General features: G+C 42.3%; 1 protein-coding gene across 2 annotated transcripts in view; it reads right to left on the reverse strand.

The window, feature by feature from the left end:
* The window catches only part of STK32B (serine/threonine kinase 32B), a 278,502-nt gene that overhangs the window by 12,269 nt on the left and 245,651 nt on the right, over positions 1 to 20,582 (reverse strand). For both annotated transcript variants that reach the window (XM_054028968.1, XM_054028969.1), the window contains 2 exons: positions 19,411 to 19,542; positions 18,561 to 18,625 (listed from right to left, as the gene is read on the reverse strand). In XM_054028968.1, coding sequence (XP_053884943.1) covers positions 18,561 to 18,625; positions 19,411 to 19,542 — 197 coding nt within the window. The remainder of the gene's footprint in view (positions 1 to 18,560; positions 18,626 to 19,410; positions 19,543 to 20,582) is intronic.

Below are 20,582 nucleotides of genomic sequence, written 5' to 3' on the forward strand. Positions count from 1 at the left end.
CCCTGTGCCAGATTCATAGAAATTTAAAGGCACAGATAACAAAGGCATTCCAGTGTCATAGCTAAATATATCAGAACTGATGTAACAATAATTTTACATTAAATTGAGTTAGTGTGATGCTGGCACATCACATTCACTTGTGTATTAGTATAGATAAAAGTAATTGTTAACTATATCAGAGTGTATTTGGTGTTTAAACATCATGAAAACTAATGGGATGTTACATGGATTGTTTTTACTTCTCTGTATCCTGTTATAATGCAATAGCAAACATTTACATTGTAAATACTCCTGTAACTAAATAACCCATCAGACAAGAAAGAGGCCTTGTGAAATGCAAATGAACTTTTAACAGAAAAGTTAAAGGCTGTGAGTCTGTTATGGAGAGCTGGAAGTGACAGATTCCATGACTTTCTGGGACCTCCGTGACTTCCACACAGATGGCTGCTGTGGGGCAGCCCTGGGCAGCTGGCCCTAGGCCACCTGAGCAGCGGCTGGTGCCACTGGCCCCGGAGGCCGCTTAAGCAGCGGCAGTCCCGGAGCAGCGGCGGTCCCCAGGGGCTTCGGAGCAGCGGGTGACAGTCAGCCCCTGCCACCGAAGCAGGGGCCAGCTGTTGGCCCCCAAAACAGCAGTGACTCAAGGTCACCCAGAACGGGGGCACCCTGGGACACCAGGAGCTGCTGAGTTTTAGTCAGGGGTATTTATAGTAAAAGTCATGGACAGCTCACGGGCCATGAATTTTTATTTATTGCCTGTGATCTGTCCATGACTTTTACTAAAAATCCCAATGACTAAATCTTAGCCTTAGTGAAGATCAGAGGTCAAAGATGCATTTCTCACTCACCATCATCAAAGGAAAAGCCCACCCGGGTAGTGACACTGTCACCTGGTTTTCTCTGAGAAGCAGCTATAAGAATGGATTAAAGGAAAGAAGGGGGGTTCCAAAGAGGATGGAGCTCGGCTGTTCTCAGTGGTGGCAGACGACAGAACAAGGAGCAATGGTCTCAAGTTGCAGTGGGGGAGGTCCAGGTTGGATATCAGGAAAAACTATTTCACTAGGAGGGTGGTGAAACACTGGAATGCGTTACCTAGGGAGGTGGTGGAGTCTCCTTCCTTAGAGGTTTTTAAGGCCCGGCTTGACAAAGCCCTGGCTGGGATGATTTAGCTGGGAATTGGTCCTGCTTTGAGCAGGGGGTTGGACTAGATGACCTCTTGAGGTCCCTTCCAACTCTGATATTCTATGATTCTATGATTATATGATAAGAATGGATTAAAGGAAAGATCCTTCATGTCTGGACTGTTTGGATTCTAATAGGACAGATTAACGAATGAGAAGATGGTGATCCCCAGAGTTATTCTGGGTAGCCCTGAGAGACTTTTGGGAAACTGGCAGGCTATTATATCACTGCTACCATTTGGAATTATAGACTGACTCACCTGTACATATATTTTACCTGCTTTAACCTCTCAATAACTCATTTCCTTTTCTTAGCTAATAAATCTTTAGTTAGTTTACTATAGAATTGGCTGCCAGCATTGTCTTTGGTGTAAGATCTAGAGTACCAATGGATCTGGGGTAAGTGATTGGTCTCTTGGGACTGGGAGCAACCTGATGTGATGTGATCTTTGGTGTAAGTGACCATTTATCATTAAGTCCCGTTTGTCTGGGTAGCAAGATAGACTGGAACATCTTAGGGGACTCTGTGACTCCATGGTAAGACTGGTACAGTGATCCAGGAGTTCACATTTGGTACTGGCTTGGTAAAATCTAATTACTGAACATGCCACCAGTTTGGGGTGTCTACCCTGTTTTCTGACAGTCTCCCCTAAGATAGGCACTCACAGTTGTGAGCCACTCCAGACACTTGGATAATCAGAATTTTCCCTCGCCCCGGCATGTGGTGCTGAAATTACTTTTGTACATCTGCCACAACCACTTCCCACTGTCCATTAGGACCCAAGAGGCAGGCTCTCGTGGCCAGCTCCCCAGTCAGCATATGGCTTCAAGCTGTTTGCATGCAAAAACATTCAACACACAATCTCTAAACCAAACTTGAATTTTCTGAGGATTTTCAAATAAATGGGAAGGCACCCACCCTAATGTGGCAGAGTTACGGAGGAGGTACAGTCTCTCTGGCATATGGTGGTTACGTAAGTGTTGAGGCATCTGCTTCTGGGCGGAAGTATGTACTGTTGGTTGCCTTAACTCTTAACTTTTAGCTTTCTAGACTTTGTTAATGTTGATCTTTAGATAACCCATCTGAACTACCCCACAATGCAATTTTTGTGTGTATATCAACAGGGACAGCTGTGCAGTGCTATCCATCTTTCTTGGGGTTTTATAGGGCTGCCCATCATTGTAGTATCTGAGTGCCTTCCATGTAAAATCAATAGCATTAGCAAAGTTTCTAGTGGACTTCCTGCAGTCTCTGGCACTTCTCCCTTTATGGGACCAAATCTCTACTCCTATTCTTCTTTGTGTGGTTATTTTAGGCCCCAATCCTGCAAGGTGCTCATTGAGGGTAGATACCTGAGCCAGCATAGGGACTCAGTGAAGTCAGGAATTCCATGTGAACACAGGATCTATCAGTGTGACTGCAGGATCAGGATCTTAGATTCTAAGCTAGGCTAGGAGTCGGCAACCTTTCAGAAGTGGTGTGCCAAGTCTTCATTTATTCATTGCAACTTAAGGTTTCGCGTGCGAGTAATACCTTTTAACATTTTTAGAAGGTCTCTTTCTATAAGTCTATAATATATAACTAAACTATTGTTGTATGTAAAGTAAATAAGGTTTTTAAAATGTTTAAGAAGCTTCATTTAAAATTAAATTAAAATGCAGAGCCCCCTGGACCGGTGGCCAGGACCCGGGCAATGTGAGTGCCACTGAAAATCAGCTCGCGTGCTGCCTTTGGCACATGTACCATAGGTTGCCTACCCCTGTTCTAAGATCTTTGGAGCAGAAACTGTATCCTCCTATATGTGTGAACTGCATCTAGTACAACAGAGCCCTAACCCTAATAAGGTCCTCTGGGCACTACTGTAATAAAAACAACAAGAATCATACTATACCACTATAACCTATACGCTACATCACTTCCCAACATTGTGTTTGCTTACTAACGTGTGTGTTTTGGTAGCTCACTAGCTTACCAGGTAATCAAATAAATCTGTTTAATTTAATTCAATACAATTGATAGATCTGTTTTACCTATAGCTTAACATTACAGATAAAATTCTGGTGGAAATGGCCCTGCATACTTAAATACTGTCTTGCACTGTTGGCAAACCTATGACATTTACTCCTACCCATTCTTAAAATCCTCAGGGAAACATGCATACACCATAGATAATTGATTCAGGCTGATGGTTCCTGTTGAGTAATTATGTTCAGTAAATGTCTGCGAATATAATTTGCCATCAACTGACACTTTACAATCAAGTATAATGGGTTCAGGTGCACATAAAGACTGACTAACATGTGAAATACTGATATGTGGAAGTCAAGGGACAAATTAGATCAGATGCTGTGATACTGTGACCTACAGTGCCTTGAGATCTCAGGCTTACCATGGGAATAGACAAAGCAAAATAAGACTCAAGAGAAGAAGTAAATGAAAACAGCAAGTGATGTTCCACCATTTAAAAAAATGAAACATAAATGCATAATTAGCATTAAGGTTCAATCCAGACTAGGAAAATTGGTCATCTGAGAACCGTTTTTTAAGCATGACCTGATACACTACACTATTGTTTAAAAATGTATTAGTTAAAGTATTATTTATTTTTTCTAGTCTAGGGATGGCCTTTGTAACAAGTATACAAGCAAAGTGGAGGCTGCTCCTAAAATCTCCCGTAGATCTATAGGGTAATAAGTTTCTGTGGAGTTTAAACGGGGCAATCGTCTCTTTAGCCTATCAAAGTCATGCTCTTTGTTCCGGTTCATAAATTGCTCCAGGCTCTTGCTTACATATGTGTATTATTCTCAGAAGCAGTCAGCCTGCCAAAAGGTATTCCAAGCAAAGACACATTTCCCAGCCTGCTTTGTATGACCACAATGGTAGAGTGAGGTTGGGAGCAAGAGCCTTCTCCTTTTGAAAGGCAGTCAGCGGACTACCCACAGCAGGTGCTTTGACCTGCCCACTACCAGGACCACACCCAAAGGAAATTATGGGGGAGTAGGACACTGCTTTGCCTGCAACCACATGTAGAGCTGTTTGCAATAATTATCCTCCCAGCATGGCTGGGGTGCTCCATCTCCACCTTCATCCTGGAGCTCTGAGCTTGGGGCCTTAAAAAAAAAAAAAAAAAAAGCTATGAAAGACAGGCTCATTAACAAGCTGTACCATGTTTTCCCCAGACTTCTCCCTCATCTCAGTGACCTTGTAATATGTCACTGGCCAAAGGACTTACAAAGGGATAATAATGAGTCATCAGGCCCTTTGTGATGCTGGATGGATATAATGACATGACTTCTTGAAGTTGCACTGTTGATGTATGCAATGCCGCAGCTCACTGTCAACATGTAGTGATGTAAAGCCATGAGACAGTATGACATAACCCCACAACAGCAATCCATCATTGCTCTGTGACTCTTCTACCTTTCCCCCCACTTCCTGGCTCCTGAAAGGAAGGGCATGGTATTGTTTTCTGGTGGCTTTAGAAGTGGTTTGGGGGCAGGGGAAAAACTCAGCTGTGTTTGCTTATTAGTACCAAATTGCTTAATGTTGTGTATCTGTGCTGCCTCTGGTGTGCCAGGCAGGCACTGTAATCAAAACTGTGGACCCACGAGAGCCACAGAGTGTGTATCACAAGAATAGAAAGGTTCAGAATTATGGTATGTGAAAGTCTAAATTGACTGCACATGATCATAAATGTGTGAATATAAACTCTGCCTGACAGACAACAAACACGTGGGGGCTGGATGGCCTAGACAATATCACTCCTTCTTCCTTTCTAGAAAAAACAGACTGCCAGGGAATCAGAAACAGCTATTAGCTGCAGCCTGAAAGTGGCTGTAAACATTCTTTTACAGCCTTTCCCATGTCATATCTATCTTCCTGCCCTTCTAGAAACACCTGACACAGGACAGGAGTGTGCATCACAAACAAGAGACAAAACAGCTGCTCCAACTCTTAAACAGTAACCAGCCTCCACCAGTGAGAAATGTCCAATACACAGAGGAGAACTGAGCTCCTCACTACCTGTAGGAAGCAGAACACGCCCTCTCCCCCCGACACTTGGAACCAACTCAGCAGCTGTACTTCCTGTATCTAGAATTTTTGAAGGTCTGCTCCAGGAAAGAGGAAGAACAGATGGACTAGTGTACAGTGGACATGGCTGAGAGTCATGTGATCTGGGTTCAATTACTGGCTCTGCCACACACTTCCTGTGTGATCTTGGGCAGGTCACTTAATCTGCCATCTGTAAAATAGGGCTAATACTAGCCTCTCTCATGGAGGTGCTGAGAGAATAAAATCCATTAATGACTGATCTACTCAGATCCTGTGGAGATGAAGGCCATGTAAGTATCTAGATACAGAGAAGTTGTTGGAACAATTGTCCATTGAAATCTTCTATGTATCTACCAACTAAACCAAGCCCAGATAGCAGCTGTGCATGCTTCCACATTGCTCTATCAATATGCCTCAGCTCTGGCTTGGAGGAACCCCTTGTAGTTCAGTCTCTGCAGCCCATGTCAACTCTGCTGAGATGCTAATAAGGACACAGTAAGCATGAAGAACAGGAGTACTTGTGGCACCTTAGAGACTAACAAATTTATTTCAGCATAAGCTTTCGTGGGCTACAGCTCACTTCTTCAGATGCACTTTGTAACCTGACAGTAAGCATGGCTGTTCATGATGGTTTGAGACACGTGTCCACTAGGAAATGGAAGTTATTAACTCTTTCCCCAGAGGCTGAGTAGTCAAGAGATTACCACAGTTTGGAATATCCACTACCATCTAGCTACATCATTTTCATAGGGCCCCCAGTACCCTACCATCAGAGTTCCTCTCCAAATTATAAAGCAGACACATAAAATATCTATTTCTCACTCTCTTCCCTCCAGTCATCAGGGACTACATTTTTGGTTAGTTTGCACGGGGTTTGCTTTTGTTCTTTTCATGGGTGCAATTTTTTATAAGTGGGGGTAAATTATGGGAAATGTAGGTGAAAGGAGTGGGCTTGCATTTTGGTCTCCAGTTCCTGAGGCTCCTGGCCGTTCTTATCTCTTCTGGGATTGTGTTCCAGACTCATAGGTCAGGTGCTGAGAAAGCTCCATCTCCTGCGTACACAAGTTTCACTCTTGAGGCTGACCGTTCTGTTTTTCCAGGGGAAGGTAGCCATCACAGGAAATTGTGATCATGTGGTATGCAGCAGTTCCCCAGGTAACTTTGGTCAGGCCCATGGAGTGTCTGAAGATGATGATCCAATTCTTTAGCTAAACCGAATGTTCCATGGGGAGCCAGTAAGACAACATGACAGTGGGGTGATAAGCTTTCAGTGGCCTGTGTCACTGAGCTGATTGGCTCCTTTGTTCTTAACCAATTGTAGATTTTAAGGTAGGCAGTTCCATACCTTGGTGTACAGAATTGAGCCAAGCATGCATGTATCATTGTGACTAAGTTTGAATCTAACAGGAGATGGCAAAGTCTTATGCTGCAGTCAAGAAAGAGCCCTTTTTTCATGGTCATGGCTATCTGGGGAGGTGCCCAGATGCCATGGTGATGGGTGCTGTATAAGAAGCTAAATAGAATAGAAAGCAGTGAGGAGTATTGGGCCCTTTGATGACTGGAACCAAGCTTGCATTGGAACTTGAAATTTACCCACTCAGAGAGTTGGATTTGGATATAAACTCCATGGCTCAAGCCATTTTATCTGAAGAATGAGTAGGGGGAGCCATTGAATTCCTAAGCAGCACAGATCCTGTTTCCACACTAATGCTCCCATTAATTTAAATAAAAGGGAGAAGAGGAATCCAGAAAAATCTCTGCTATGCAAATAGAATGGTCTTTCCAAAGAACGTTTTTCAAAATTTTCCACCAGCAGCTAATCCTTTGTGGCCTAGTGCTACCATTCTGATTGAATGTAAATCATATATATTTTAAAAAGGTCTGTTTTAATAAACGTGTAGATGGATGAAGGGGATAAGGACACCACGCTGGAATTTCCTAGGTTTTAACTAACATTTATAATTGGAAATCACATTAAGGATAGAGAATTTAGGTTTTTCTAAATGCTAATGAAAATGTACATTACTCAGTCTTATTAACTATAGTGCCATGACCACACAGCTGTAACATGCAGGAATCAGATTTGACCCTCAGATGCCTAAATGGCTCCCAATGATTTCAATATGATTTGCTTCATATATAAGTGACAGAAGAATTTTGCCATAAATTTGCATTCCTTTTCCTATGTGTACAGATCTCTCAGCTTGTTCCACTTCCAAGCTACTAGTCCAATATCCAGTTGTGGCATTTATTCCTCTCTTCAGACACCAGAGTTGGGTGTGTTCAGTGCAGCCACTACACGAGGCTAACATCACCCTTAAATTTGTGTAGTAAGGGGCTATTATGCAATTTTCTTCTTTTCCTCCTGTCATTCTCTATAATTCTCTACGCTCTCGTACTTGGATACTGTTGGCCTGATCCTGCAAGGTGCTGAATCCCTCCTGGGAAGGGCTAAGGGCCCTCTCCTCTCAGAGAGAACAACAGGAGTGGAGGAGTCTCAGCACTTTTCATAGATTTTTAGACCATTTTGACCATCTAGTCTGATCTCCTGCATAACACAGTCCTAAGACTCATCCAATAATTTCTGCATCTGGATCTGATCTTTGTAGGATCATATTTACTTTACTTGTCCTCTGTAATCCCAGTCATTTTTTCCATTCCGATTTAAACACAGGTTTCTTGAGCACACTTGTGAGATTTTATTTTGATTGGCGTTGAATCATTTAGTGTGTGCATAGTTGTCTAGCCAAGCAATAGCATCTTCAGTGGCGTGATGCAGTTCTTCTAGGCGAAGACCACCGCGGACCCTAGTCAGCAGGCATTCCTCAACAATGTGCGTCATCATCTGTGTTGCACTGCAGCTGCACAAAGGGCTGTCATGAAGGCCCCAGTGATACTGGTTGGCTGCATGGAGACCTTGCCCGGTCCAGAACCTGTTCAACAGGCACCACTGGCGACGGGGCAGGTCAAAACCAGGCGGGCAAATTGTGGGGTCGACGACGAGGGACTGGTTGGGGATTATAACAGATATCCATTCCTCTCGCCAGAGTGTTTCCGCCCTACATCCTGACATGGCGGATGAGACCAGAATGGGTGACGTGACGGTAAACGTGCAGCTGGTGGTTTAAAAAGTTCATTGTGCAGCAGAAGGCTTGAGTTGGCGCATACTTTCTCCAGTAACTTGCCAGTGGCAACCTCTCGTCTGATATGAGGAGGAGCAATATTTCTCAAAACTGGAAGCCATGGGAGTGGAGTTGGACGCAGGGTGCTGGAGATTAAGCGCTTGGTGACGTGTAACTGTGTATCCACCAGTTTGGTGTGTGACGATCGACTCCAAATACCACCGAATATGAGGTGGCAAGAGCTGACATCTGCAAAGTTGGAGCACGAGCACCCCATGACAAACCTGCCAGGTTGCTAAGAAGATTGTTGCACGTCTTAACTTTAGTTGCTGTCTTTGTCAGGTGGGCATAGTAACTCAGTGTGCCGTCTAAGGTCACACCTAGATAGACCGGTTCTACTTCATGCTTCACCTTCTGGCCATTCGGATAAACATTCAGTTCTCAGGTTGTGCCGGCATGGCGAAGATGGAACAAACTGGAGACTGTTTTTATGATGCTTTGCTGCAGGCACTAAGTCTTACAGTAGTCAGCTAACTTGATCGTGTCCCGGTTTAAGGTGGCATCAAGCTCGTGAAACGTCTGGTCCTGGGTACTGCAAGAGATGTCGTCTGCATAAATGAACTTTTGTGACTCTGTTGGCAAGTCATTGAGGTAAAGGTTGAACAGGGTTGGCGAAAACACGGAGCCCTGGGGTAGCCCATTGCTCTGTTGTCTCCAAGCACTCTTCTTCTCCCCTATATGGACTCTGAACTGCCTATCACGGAGGAACAGTTCAATGACGCCTGTGACCCAAGGTAGCAGGAGCTGTGATACCTTCACGAGCAGGCCCGTGTGCCACACCACACGTATGCCGCTGTTAGATCGATGAAAACAGTGCCTGTTTTCAAGTAGAGTTGAATATTCAGAATGATTCACTCTGTACCTGGTTGGATTTGCTTTTCTTCATAGGGGTTTCATGTCTATCTAGGTTTTTATAGCACTCATCACCATAATAGTTGAATGCTCACTTTTTTTTCCTTCTTTTTGCCACTCAAAGTATGCTCTGCTGACCTTGCTTCATCTTAAATCTCTCTCTCTCTCCACATTTCAGGTCACTGTGCTACTTCTCACTAATCTCTTCCTTGTTCCTTTTGTAATGGACAAGCCTGCCTTTCTTCATCAGCAATCTTACCTTATTAAAAAGATGCCTTGCTAAACATTGAGTCTGGCTGGCTTGTCAGGACTAGTAACTGCTATGAACTGCTCCATTTCTATGCAGTCATGTCTGTTCACCATTAATGATTTAGAAGTACCAATCCAAACTCGATTCCTTCCCCCTTAATTGAGTTGCTGCTTGGTCAGGGAATGGCATTTCATTTGAAGACAATTTCCACTTCAAGACAGCAACACATCAAATAATGCCAAGAGCTACATAACAGTAATTAGAGACATACCCTATGCTTTTTAATATTAGTTCTACATTACACACCATCTTTCAACATTAAGCCAGAGGCCCAGAAAGTTTACAATGGAACCAAAAGGTGAACTGTACCAACTAGGCAATGAGGCCAGGGCATGCAGGGATGCTGGAACAATTTGTATAGTGGGGGTGCTGAGAGCCATTGAACCAAAGTGTAAACCCTGTATATAATTAAAACCACTTCAAGCCAAGGGGCATGGCAGCACCCCCAGTTCCAGCACCTATGAGGGAATGCACTGTTTTTCCACATTCTATGCTAGAGAGCTCTAGGTACAAATTTTCCTGGCAGAACACTCAGGCAATGCTGTTACCTTCATTTGGGGTGAATCTCTCATGGGGCCCAAATGTACATCTATTCTGCCAGATTCAATAGTCTGTCTCATCACCCTATTAAGCCTCAGGACACCTCTGTGAGGAAGGCAAAAGTGAATTAAGCATGCATGAAAATTGAGGTTAGAGAGTTGAGTGAGTTGCCCAAGGTCAAAGTGCCTGATATAAAGGCCACTGAAGTCAGTGGCCAAGAAGATTTTTCTTTGGATCAAGAGTCCATGGAGGATAAGAACTGGGTGTTCTTGCTTCCCAAGCCACTAGCCCAGACTTCTGCCTCTATAGTGTTTCTTGTATTTTTGGCTATTTTGGTTCCTTCTCATTTGTTAATAGAAGCAGCCAGATGTGAAGATTTCTCTAGCGATAACATTGGAAGAATAGCAGGAATAATCTGTGTTTAGCCCATTTAATAAAATCATGACCAACCAATATGATTTTGTCTTTACAATTTTTTTAAAAAGGAATGGAAAATATAGCTTTCAGCTATGGTTTCTCATTAGGGGATTCCTTTTATTAGGGCTCCACTAAACAAAATCAGCTTCTTAAGAAACGGTTGGCAAAAGTGTTAGAATACAAATTCAGATACTTCTGCAAATGTTTGGGGAAAAGCTATTGCTGGATTTTTCTAGAAATAATAAAAACGATAACAGTAGAAATAGAATTATGGATTTAGAAACCTTGTCAACAGAGAGGATCAAAACATCACTATGAAATATGTTTCAGACAGTGGGTCTTAGCTAGAGAAAACAAAGGGGTAATAAAGCATGATATTGATATTGTTTAGAGTCTATCTTTTTTTAACTGAGACATTTTAGTATAGCTCTTAAAGAACGAAGGGAAACATTTACTCTTGTTATCAGCTTTAGACTACATCAACACAACTCCCATTTGCTCATTTTATTTGGGTTAGAGACACACAGATACACACACACATATATCATTGCTCTGCAAGTGCTAGTATTGGAGAATGTAACCAGTGTGAAAATGTCCCTGTCATGAGGTTCTCACTCACTGCGGGTTGTGCCTCCTCCAGGTGATTAGCTCTCTTCCAGATTTGGTGCCTCCCCTTGCGGTCTCTTCACCTGTTGTCCTCTCTCTCACTCCAGATGGCCCCTGTTTTGCTCCAGGAGCTGTAGCTTCCTTTTTGTGACTGATCCGTACAGGCAGGTCAGTGTGTGATTTCCCTTTCTGGGGTATGCCCTTCCCTCAGGACCAGGCTCCTACTCTTTTCCTGGGTTCCCTCCTTTACTCTCTAATGTACAGAGTGTGGCTGAAGACGTCCTCACTACAGCCCTTTCTGTTGTCAGCTTCCTGGCTTTATCCTAGCCCAGCCCATACCTGCTCAAGTGAGTTTCATCCTCCAATCAGGGGCTGCTCCTCCAGCCTACTCCCTTCATGTGGGGCCTATCACACTAATTGGCTCTTTCTGAGCTTCCTTTCAGGATTGATGTGGGCTAAACCCCCCAACACAGTCCCCTAAAATGAGTTCCATAATTTGTAGCTCATGTTCAATTGAAATAGGCATGTTAATAAAAATAAAGCCTTTGACCCAATGGCAATTCTGCCACTGGCATATATGGAGCACTGGCCCATTTAAAAAATAGTAAAGTATATTAAACTCCATCCCAACTACACATGACAGTCAGAGCTCTCAAGAGTTCCCAAATTAAACTGAACTGATGCAGTAATGGGCCAAGATTTTCAAAAGCTCTGTAGGGATTTTGGTTGCCTTGGTTTTTGGTGCCCAACTTAAGATAACAAACAGGGGCCTGATATTTCAGAAAGAGTTGAGCACATCCCTCCTAAAATCAGGCCCTTCTATGAAGTCTTAAGTGCGACATAATTAAAAACTGAGCCCCACAAAATCACTCGTAGCTTTTGAAAATCTTAGTCATTTTGACACAGGGAGGGAAGATTTGGGAAGCCTGTGGAGAAAGTGTGCACCACCTGTGCACAGCTCTGCAGGGACTCCCAAAGTGCTATTGTGTGTGTGTGTTGGGGGAGAGACATATATGTGTGTCTGGGGGCGTGGCAGGGGTTAGGGACATGGGTGTCCCAAGTAAGGAATGGGAGTAAGGCTGGTAGATTGGCTGCTGTGCAGATCCATAGATATTGCTCACTGCATAATAAGGCAGGGGTCCCACAGGAGCTATCTGTTGCCTCAGGGCTGCAGCAGAATCTGTGGAGCGGCTCCCTGGCCATTTTGCAGCCTGGGAAGGAGGATTGCTTTGCTTCCGGGCAGTCCTGCTTCTTGGGGATTCACTTACTCTTCAATAAGAATATACATAACTAAGGTGAGTTACAGTGCCCCACCTGCACTTCTGACAGAGCAGCCACAGTGTCTAGCCTTGCAACCTCTTACCGTGCTGATTCAAATGCTAAGAAAAGGGCCTACTTACTCATTTGTTTTTTCCTTGTATTCGGGGAATGATCATGTTATTTTACACTCTGGAAAAGTAGGGTTTTTTCTGTTTCTCGTGATACTTGGCACTTACATAGAAGTGGCCATACTCCATATGCTGTATCAATGTCTGCATGCTTATTACAGCTAGGTACATTCAGTCTTCTGCAAAAGACTGCTTTCAGTCATGTATCTTACTGCTTTTGGTTACTACAAAGTTTTAAATCTGGCTGCTTACAGTTAGGGTCCCACGTCATTATTTAAGTACCTAAATAAATGGGCTGATATTCAAAAGTGGTGCTTCCCATTTATATCAGTGGGAGCTACTGAGTGAACAGCCATTTTAAAGATTTGGCCACTTATTTAGGTACCTACATAAGTATGTAGATGCCAAATCTTAGGCACCTATATCTGAAAATCTTGGCCACAATGCATTTGTTTATTTGGTGAGTCTGTGCTGTTAAACCAAATGTGCAGGAAAAATAGTCAACATCAGCCTGATTCCTCCATTTCCAATTCCTATTTTACAAATACATATCACTGCTTCCCTGTGCCGACTCTGCATGCCCTGATGCTCCTCAGGTCACTTTCACCCACAACTGACCCTGGGCCTTCTTTCATGCTGCACACTCAGCCTGTAATGCCCTCTCTCATCTTGTTTGCCATCCTACCTCTCTCTACTCCATCAAATCTTACAACTGTCCAGGACATGTGTGTAACTCAGCAGCCATTTTAAGAGACTGTCCAGAAAAAGGAATTAACTTCAAGGTAATCTCCAATTTTACTGGAAAAGGACAGTGCTAGACACAGCTGGTAATTCTTGAAGTACTGCAGGATTAGTCTTTTGGACTGAGTCCACACATTTGAATGGAATCCTGGGGCTTTTCTGACTCTACCCTCTTGATGTTCACCCTGCTCATAATACTCCCTCTACTTATCAGTTTTCAATCGCTTCCTTGCAGTGGAGATTATCTAGCCATCTGCAAAAGGTATATATGACATAGTGTGCGAATTCTATCTCTGCCAACTCTGATCTGCTAGATCCTAGCTATGCAAATACTGCAAAATGTAGTCAGTTGACAGTTATACTTTTGGTAGAGAGTTATGACAGTTTACAGAGCCCATTCTTGAATCTCCAAGTCCAAGTGACCTTCCTTTAACTATAGTCAAAAAGTTCCTTGTCATACCACAAACTGAAAAATATAACACAATAAATACTGTATATTTTCTGCTGTGTGATATCTGATGCAGGATGAAAGGTACATAGTGAGAGAAAGTCAGGCAGTCTAGGGATATTCTCAGATGTTAGAGACAACAACAACTGACTTGGTTTAGCCACAAAATGGAATTGATCTAGATTTTGGGGGGATTAAATTAAATTAAAGTGTTGCAGGGCTAGGGGAAAGGGATAGCTCAGTGGTTTGAGCATTGGCCTGCTAAACCCAGGGGTATGAGTTTAATCCTCAAGGAAGCCATTTGGGAATTTAATTGGGGATTGGTCCTGCTTTGAGCAGGGGGTTGGACTAGATAACCTCCTGATTTCCCTTCCAGCCCTGATATTCTATGAATCCCTAACTGTACCATATTACCATAGAACCTACTGCTTGAGAAAAGATTACCTGATAAGAAAGCTCATTAAGCTTTTCACAGATATCTCTGTTCTGGGGACTTACCATCCTTTCACCTGAAAGCTGTGTGCTAAATTCTGACCTGATTTACACATGTTTCTGTGCTACTGAAGTAAATGAGGCAGAAGGTTTAAGTCACAGCAGAATTTGGCTTTTTATAGTGAAGGTTCATCTGAGGTAATAATCAAATATTTTCAAACAGATGAATTATAAAGGCAGTTCTGGTGTGTGCAAAGAAACAGTGATAGAAAAATGTATAGTCATGTAAGAAACAGTGGTGAGTTACCTATGTATGATGTAGCAGCACTTACAGCTGCAATTGAATATGAATTTGAATAAAGGTAGTAAGGGAAGGAATGAGAAGATAGAAAAAATGATGAGGGAGGGATGGATGGAAGTGGTGATGATGGGTAACTACGGTAATAAGGTCACATAGTATCTGATATTGCACACATAGGAGCAGCTTTTGTCTGTCACGATCTGTGGATAATCACAAGAACTAGATTCAAACCAAGCAGGTTTGAAAGATCTGGGTCAGTACAACTGGCTGGAAATGCATTGTTTGGAAATCTCTGAAGAAAGTCATCTTGAGGACTATGCTGATTTACTCTCTCTGTGTTCTGTATGTCATTGCTTTGATTCTGTTCACACAAACTTTAATTCACTTTCTGTTTCAAAATCTGACCTTTGCTCACTGTTATCAACTTAATTTAACTTCCTTGTTCTTTGAAAAGTACATGAAGCCCTAATACAATTCAGTGCTGAAAGTAAAACAAAACAATACTCTCAATTAACTTAGAACAATGTAGGGCCTGTTGCAGGCCTACATATTGGTCTCTCTCCTTTACACTGTCAAGCCAATCAACCAATGACTGAAACACATGATAATTTGACTGATGTGCAGATGTTCTCCAGGATTTTCCTTTTCTTGTAGTGAATTTACTCCTTTCCCTGTTGTTTACACACCCATCTCACAGTCCATCTAACATTTAGTCTTTTCAGTCATTGTTTTTCATGATATGCAAGAATTAAAATAGCTACCATCTACGGGCTGATAAAAAAAATAAAGATTTTCAGTCTAATGAAATAAAGTCAAGTAAAAAGAAATTACTCATCACAAGTGAGCTCTCCAGTAGAATTTTGCAAATCATACATTCATAGATTAGATTATGAACCCAGAAGGCACCACTGTGATCATTTAGTCTGACCTGTGAATCAATTCCTGTTTGAATTAGACCACAGTTTTTAGGAAAACATGGAGAATCTACCACAACTCTTGGTAAGTTGTTCCAATGGTCAGTTACCCTCACAGTTAAAAATATGCACCATATTTCAAGTCTACATTTGTCTAATCTTTAACTTCCATTGGCTTTTGTTGGCTAGACTGAAGAGACATCTGCTATAAGATTTCTGTTCCCCAAGTAGGTACTTATAAACTGTGATCAAGTCACCCCTTAATCTTCTCTTTGTTATGCTAAAAAGACTGAAATCCTTAAGTCTTTCAATATAAGGCATGTTTTCCAATCCCTTAATTGTTCTCCTGAATGTTCACCAATTCATCAATGTCTTCTTGAGTTGTGGACACCAGAAATGGACACAGGGCACCAGTGCCAAATGCAAAAGTAATATAACCTCCCTGCTTCTGCTTGATATTCCTGTTTATATATTCAATGATCACATTAGCTCTCTTGGCTGCAGCATCACACTGGGTGCTCATGTTCAGCTGATTTTCCATCAAGACCCCTGTGTCCTTTTCACAGTCACAACTTCCCGGGAGAGAGTCCCCCATTCTACAAGTATGGCCTTTATTTTTTGTTCCTGTTGCAAACACTACTACATTTTGGGCTCCCCTAATGTATGATCCTGGAATACATACATTGGCTTCCACTTTGAGAATATGACTCCACACACACACACACACACACACACACACACACACACCCCTGCCTACGTACCTTATTTAGAGACTAGGGACTGAAATCACAAGGAGACTTATTTGCCTAACTGCCAATTTATGTACCAAAATCCCAGAATCTGGCCCTACCAGGATTCACAAAACTTCTGTTCAGCTGCTGCAGAACCCTGTAAGTGCCTATACCTGCTCCGCACCTAAAGTTCTCTAGGCCCCCGTGATTCTGTCTCTGAGCATGTGCACTGAAGCCTCACTCTAGGCATCTGGACATCTAAGCCTGAAAGTGATGCACAAACCAGGCCTGCAGGGTAAGTGTGCTCAAAGCTCGCCCAATGGATCAGGTACCTGTAAACAAACTTACACAAAACAGCTGGGGGAAGGATCTCCCTCAAAGTTTAGCCTAGTGGTTAGGGTACTCACCTGGGCTCTGGGAGACCCCCAATTTGAGGGGGAAAAGAATTTGAATATGGATCTACCACCTCTCAGGTGAGTGCCCTAACCACTGGGCTATAGGATATATTCTGATGCAGGGATTCCTCAATTTCTCCTGTTGAAGCTGTTCCAAATAAATAATTTTTAAAGTACAGTCATTAGAACATGGGGAGTGGATCCTGGGTCTCCTACCTCCGGAGTGACTGGTCTAACCACTAGGTGTGACAAAATGGGGATTTTTTGTAATACTTTTATGAGACCTATGTGTACCTTAGTTTCCCCTTTATGCCACACTATTGCACAGTAGGACAGTTTGCTCTCCCAGCATCTAAGAGACATTGGTGTGAGTGTCACCTAACAGTCTGGGCCTTAGTCCCCATATCATTGGAGCAGTTGAGAAAACAATGGCAAACCCAATAGTCATTGATCCCTAGTATCAATGGGGATAGCTCAGTGGTTTGAGCATTGGCCTGCTAAACTTAGGGTTCTGAGTTCAATCCTTGAGGGGGCCACTTAGGGGTCTGGAGCAAAAATCAGTACTTGGTCCTGCTAGTGAAGGCAGGGGGCTGGAATTGATGACCTTTCAAGGTCCCTTCCAGCTCTATGAGATTGGTGTATTTCATTTATATTATTATTAACCAACAACCCAGAGAGATCTGGATTTCCCCACCTCTCAGCAAGGATGCTGCCCAACAGTTCCCAGCTGGAGAACAAAAGATTGGAGAAGTAAGAGGTGGGGGATAAGAGTTGGCTGCTGGAAGGAGCTGGGGCTCTCCCCTGGAGTCTGACCAAGGAGGTCAGATGGAGAGACTGAGAGATCTTGAACAAAAGGAATCACTACAGCTTGCCTGGGCTCTGGGCTAACCAGAAATGGATTATGCTTTAACCTTCAGTTCTACCTATGCCATGTTCCAGTTAATAAACCTGCCTCTTTTGACAATGCAGGTTGAACGGCACTGCAAATGCTTGGTGAATTAATCCATGAAAAATATACAAGCCTCTACCAGGAGTCTACCTCAGTTAGACTTGCTGAATGGAATTCATAGTGTGACACAGGAGTGCTGAAGGCTCAGAGGTACAGTCCAAGGAGGCAGTGAAGCTGCATGGCTTACCCTGGAGGAAAAGTGAAACCCCTATGGGGTCTGGCACACTGAAGGGTTCCTCCTAGAGACTGTTCCAAAGCTGGGTGTGCTGCAGCGATCCTGGGGATCTGTGACACCAAGCTACAGAATCATCCTTGTGCTTGCTCTCTCTCTGGCCTAATGACACTTTCAGATGAAACTACTGAAAACAGTGAGATCAGGGGAAAGGAAAATTTGGCCAAGGAGACTGGGGTAATCCACTTCTATTATGAAAATTGCCACTGGATCTTTAATGTCAATGCACAACAGACAGGTCTACAATTTCTATGGTTATATCCATCCAGTAAACTACATGGAATCCAATGTATTATTAGGACAAATGAGGGTGTCTACCCTCTTGGGATTCAAACCTGTTTCCAGTAGTTCTAGCTAATGTTTAGACCACTAAGGCATGCTGGCTGGTTGTAAAGAGGTATCACTTTTCTCTGAATGTTGAGTTATGATGAAAAGAAGTAATGGAGTCTTGGTTTTGGAGCCCAAGTACACAAAGAATATCCACATCGGAACACTGCAGCTTACTTCATTAAAATTTCATGAGTTATCACCTCTTTTGGCTTTGTTCTACTTCTGAAAAAGCAGGTCCTTTGTATAATAGTCCTTTTGCTTAATTGTTACTGCTTCTCTGGAGACCACCAGTGACATTTACCTCTTCTTTCTATCACACATTCACTGTAAGCATTCTGCTTGTTTTCAGAAACGGAAGAATAACAACATTGCTACACCACAGACAGTACAGCAGGGAAATCAATGAAAGTCCAGCCTTTTATTTCATGTAAGGGCTTTTAACTCATGCTGGTGTGATCATTAATCATTTTTATTAAGACTTGGGGGGGGAGGGAATCCTTCTCCTTTTGAAATTAATTTCAGCAGTGTATGTTAAACGGGCATTTAAGGAATGCACTTACTTTTCTCTGTTGAATATGATGAATTCTTTCCTCACAGTTTCCAAGCACTGCTGCAGGTGTACATTCTTTAAAAACAGCACAAATATGCTGATTATATATGACAGAAAATTGTACACAAAATCACAACAACAGGACCGGTGTTGAACAAAACCGCTTACAAATTAATATGAACAAGCGGCATTTTCCAGATTCTTCAAGTTGTATATATTGTGCTGTCTGAATGTTTTTAAAGGGAGATGTTCACCTTTAAAGAATTCTTCTTGAACATTTTAAAGTCTGATAGCTCTAAGAAGATTACAATGTGTGAGTGTTCAAAACCACTTGAAGCAGCAACAGCGTGTATAAAACATCATTGCATTGAAAATTTGAGCCTGGTAAATTATTACTTTTTATCTCCTTGAAAAGTTTAGGATTTTTATATAAAAGCCTTTAGATGTGGGATACATAAGTCAAGACTGGTAAAGGGGAGAAAAATATTTGAGACTTTCCTTAAAACTTTTATAAACATGCAGCTTGTGTGCTGCACGTTGTCATTCTAAGTGCCAGCTGCAGATAAGTACTCCTTATGACTTCTTCCACCCATGTGTGGGAAGTGCATTTGCCAATTGGCAGCAATTTTCTTACTTTAAAGGTGTATATTTTAGCATTTTAAATCTTGAAGTTGCTCAAATTATTTTCATGACTGAAATAAATCGTTGCTTTGTGCCTTGTTTTGGAGGTGTTTTGGGACTGCAGATTAACCAACATTAGGACCAAATCATTTTCAGAAATGCTTAAACTGAACTTGATTGATCAAATCCTTCAAAGAAAGGAAATGGGATGCTGACTACACCCATAGTCCATGACTTACCAGTGAACAGCTTTCTTTTGCTCCATCTTTGGATTTGTTTTTTGCAAGTCGCTTTTTCTTTTTATGAAGGGGTTTGGACTCTAAAATCATTTCTTCTAGTTCAAATGTAGGGTCACAATTCAGTCTTCCTTTCTGTTACAAAAGGGTACAAAGTTATTTTTCAGAATACCATTATGTCTTTTGTTTGCTTGTTCAATATTAGTTCAATAGATATGAAAGCCAGAAGGGACCACGCATAGGGGCAAAATTCATTCCTGATGTAACTCAACAGAAGCCCAATATATTTGGCCTATTTTAAGCGAACCAGCTGTGAAACAGAAACTGTGACCTTCATTTCCAGTAATGAAGTTCAAAGTTTAAATGATGGTGTAAAACATACAATTGTAAAAAATTATAAATGGTTAGATTCTCTTCTTGCTTATACAAGAGTAAATCTGGAGTGACTCCAATGAATGCGGAGTTTTCTCCAATTTGTTAAAGTAACCACAGAAATGAGGCAAGGCCAGGAAGTGATTCAGAGGCATTGCTTGTGCAGCAAACATATACACTGATAGATTTTTCAAGCAGATGAATGTCAGTTTAACTACAGGACTCCCCGTTGTGATGCTGGGAATTGTGGCTAAAATCCTATGCTACGCCCTGAACACTTCATGAAGAGCGTTAATATTTTTCCCCCATACAGAAGTGCTTTTAATTTGCTATAGAGAATGTGGTGCCAACACAGACTTAAATTCAGTATTGGGACCTGCTCCTGTTGCAATCAATGATGGGCCTTGTCTATGCTAGAAAGCGTTATCTATACTGGCAAACCCTCCTTATGGAGACACAGCTTCTACTGGCAAAAGAGTGCTTTTGTGGATATAGTTTATCCGAAGAAGTAGGCTGTAGCCCACGAAAGCTTATGCTCAAATAAATCTGTTAGTCTCTAAGGTGCCACAAGTACTCCTGTTCTTTTTATAGTTTAAACCAGTTCCCTGAACAAAATAAGTTTATCCTGTCAAAAGGACGTTTTTGCTGGTATAACTACACCTCTGCTAGGGATTTTGCTGGCACAGCTATGCTGGGAAAACATAGAAGGGTAGACCAGGCTACTGTTTTGACATTAGCTTCAACTGGAGTGCAATCAGCTTGTTTATGGCCTTTTCTCATAAAGCAAGAGCACTAAATGGACT

The sequence above is a fragment of the Malaclemys terrapin genome, chromosome 5 (assembly GCF_027887155.1).
Source record: "Malaclemys terrapin pileata isolate rMalTer1 chromosome 5, rMalTer1.hap1, whole genome shotgun sequence".
Lineage (NCBI taxonomy): Eukaryota > Metazoa > Chordata > Testudines > Emydidae > Malaclemys > Malaclemys terrapin.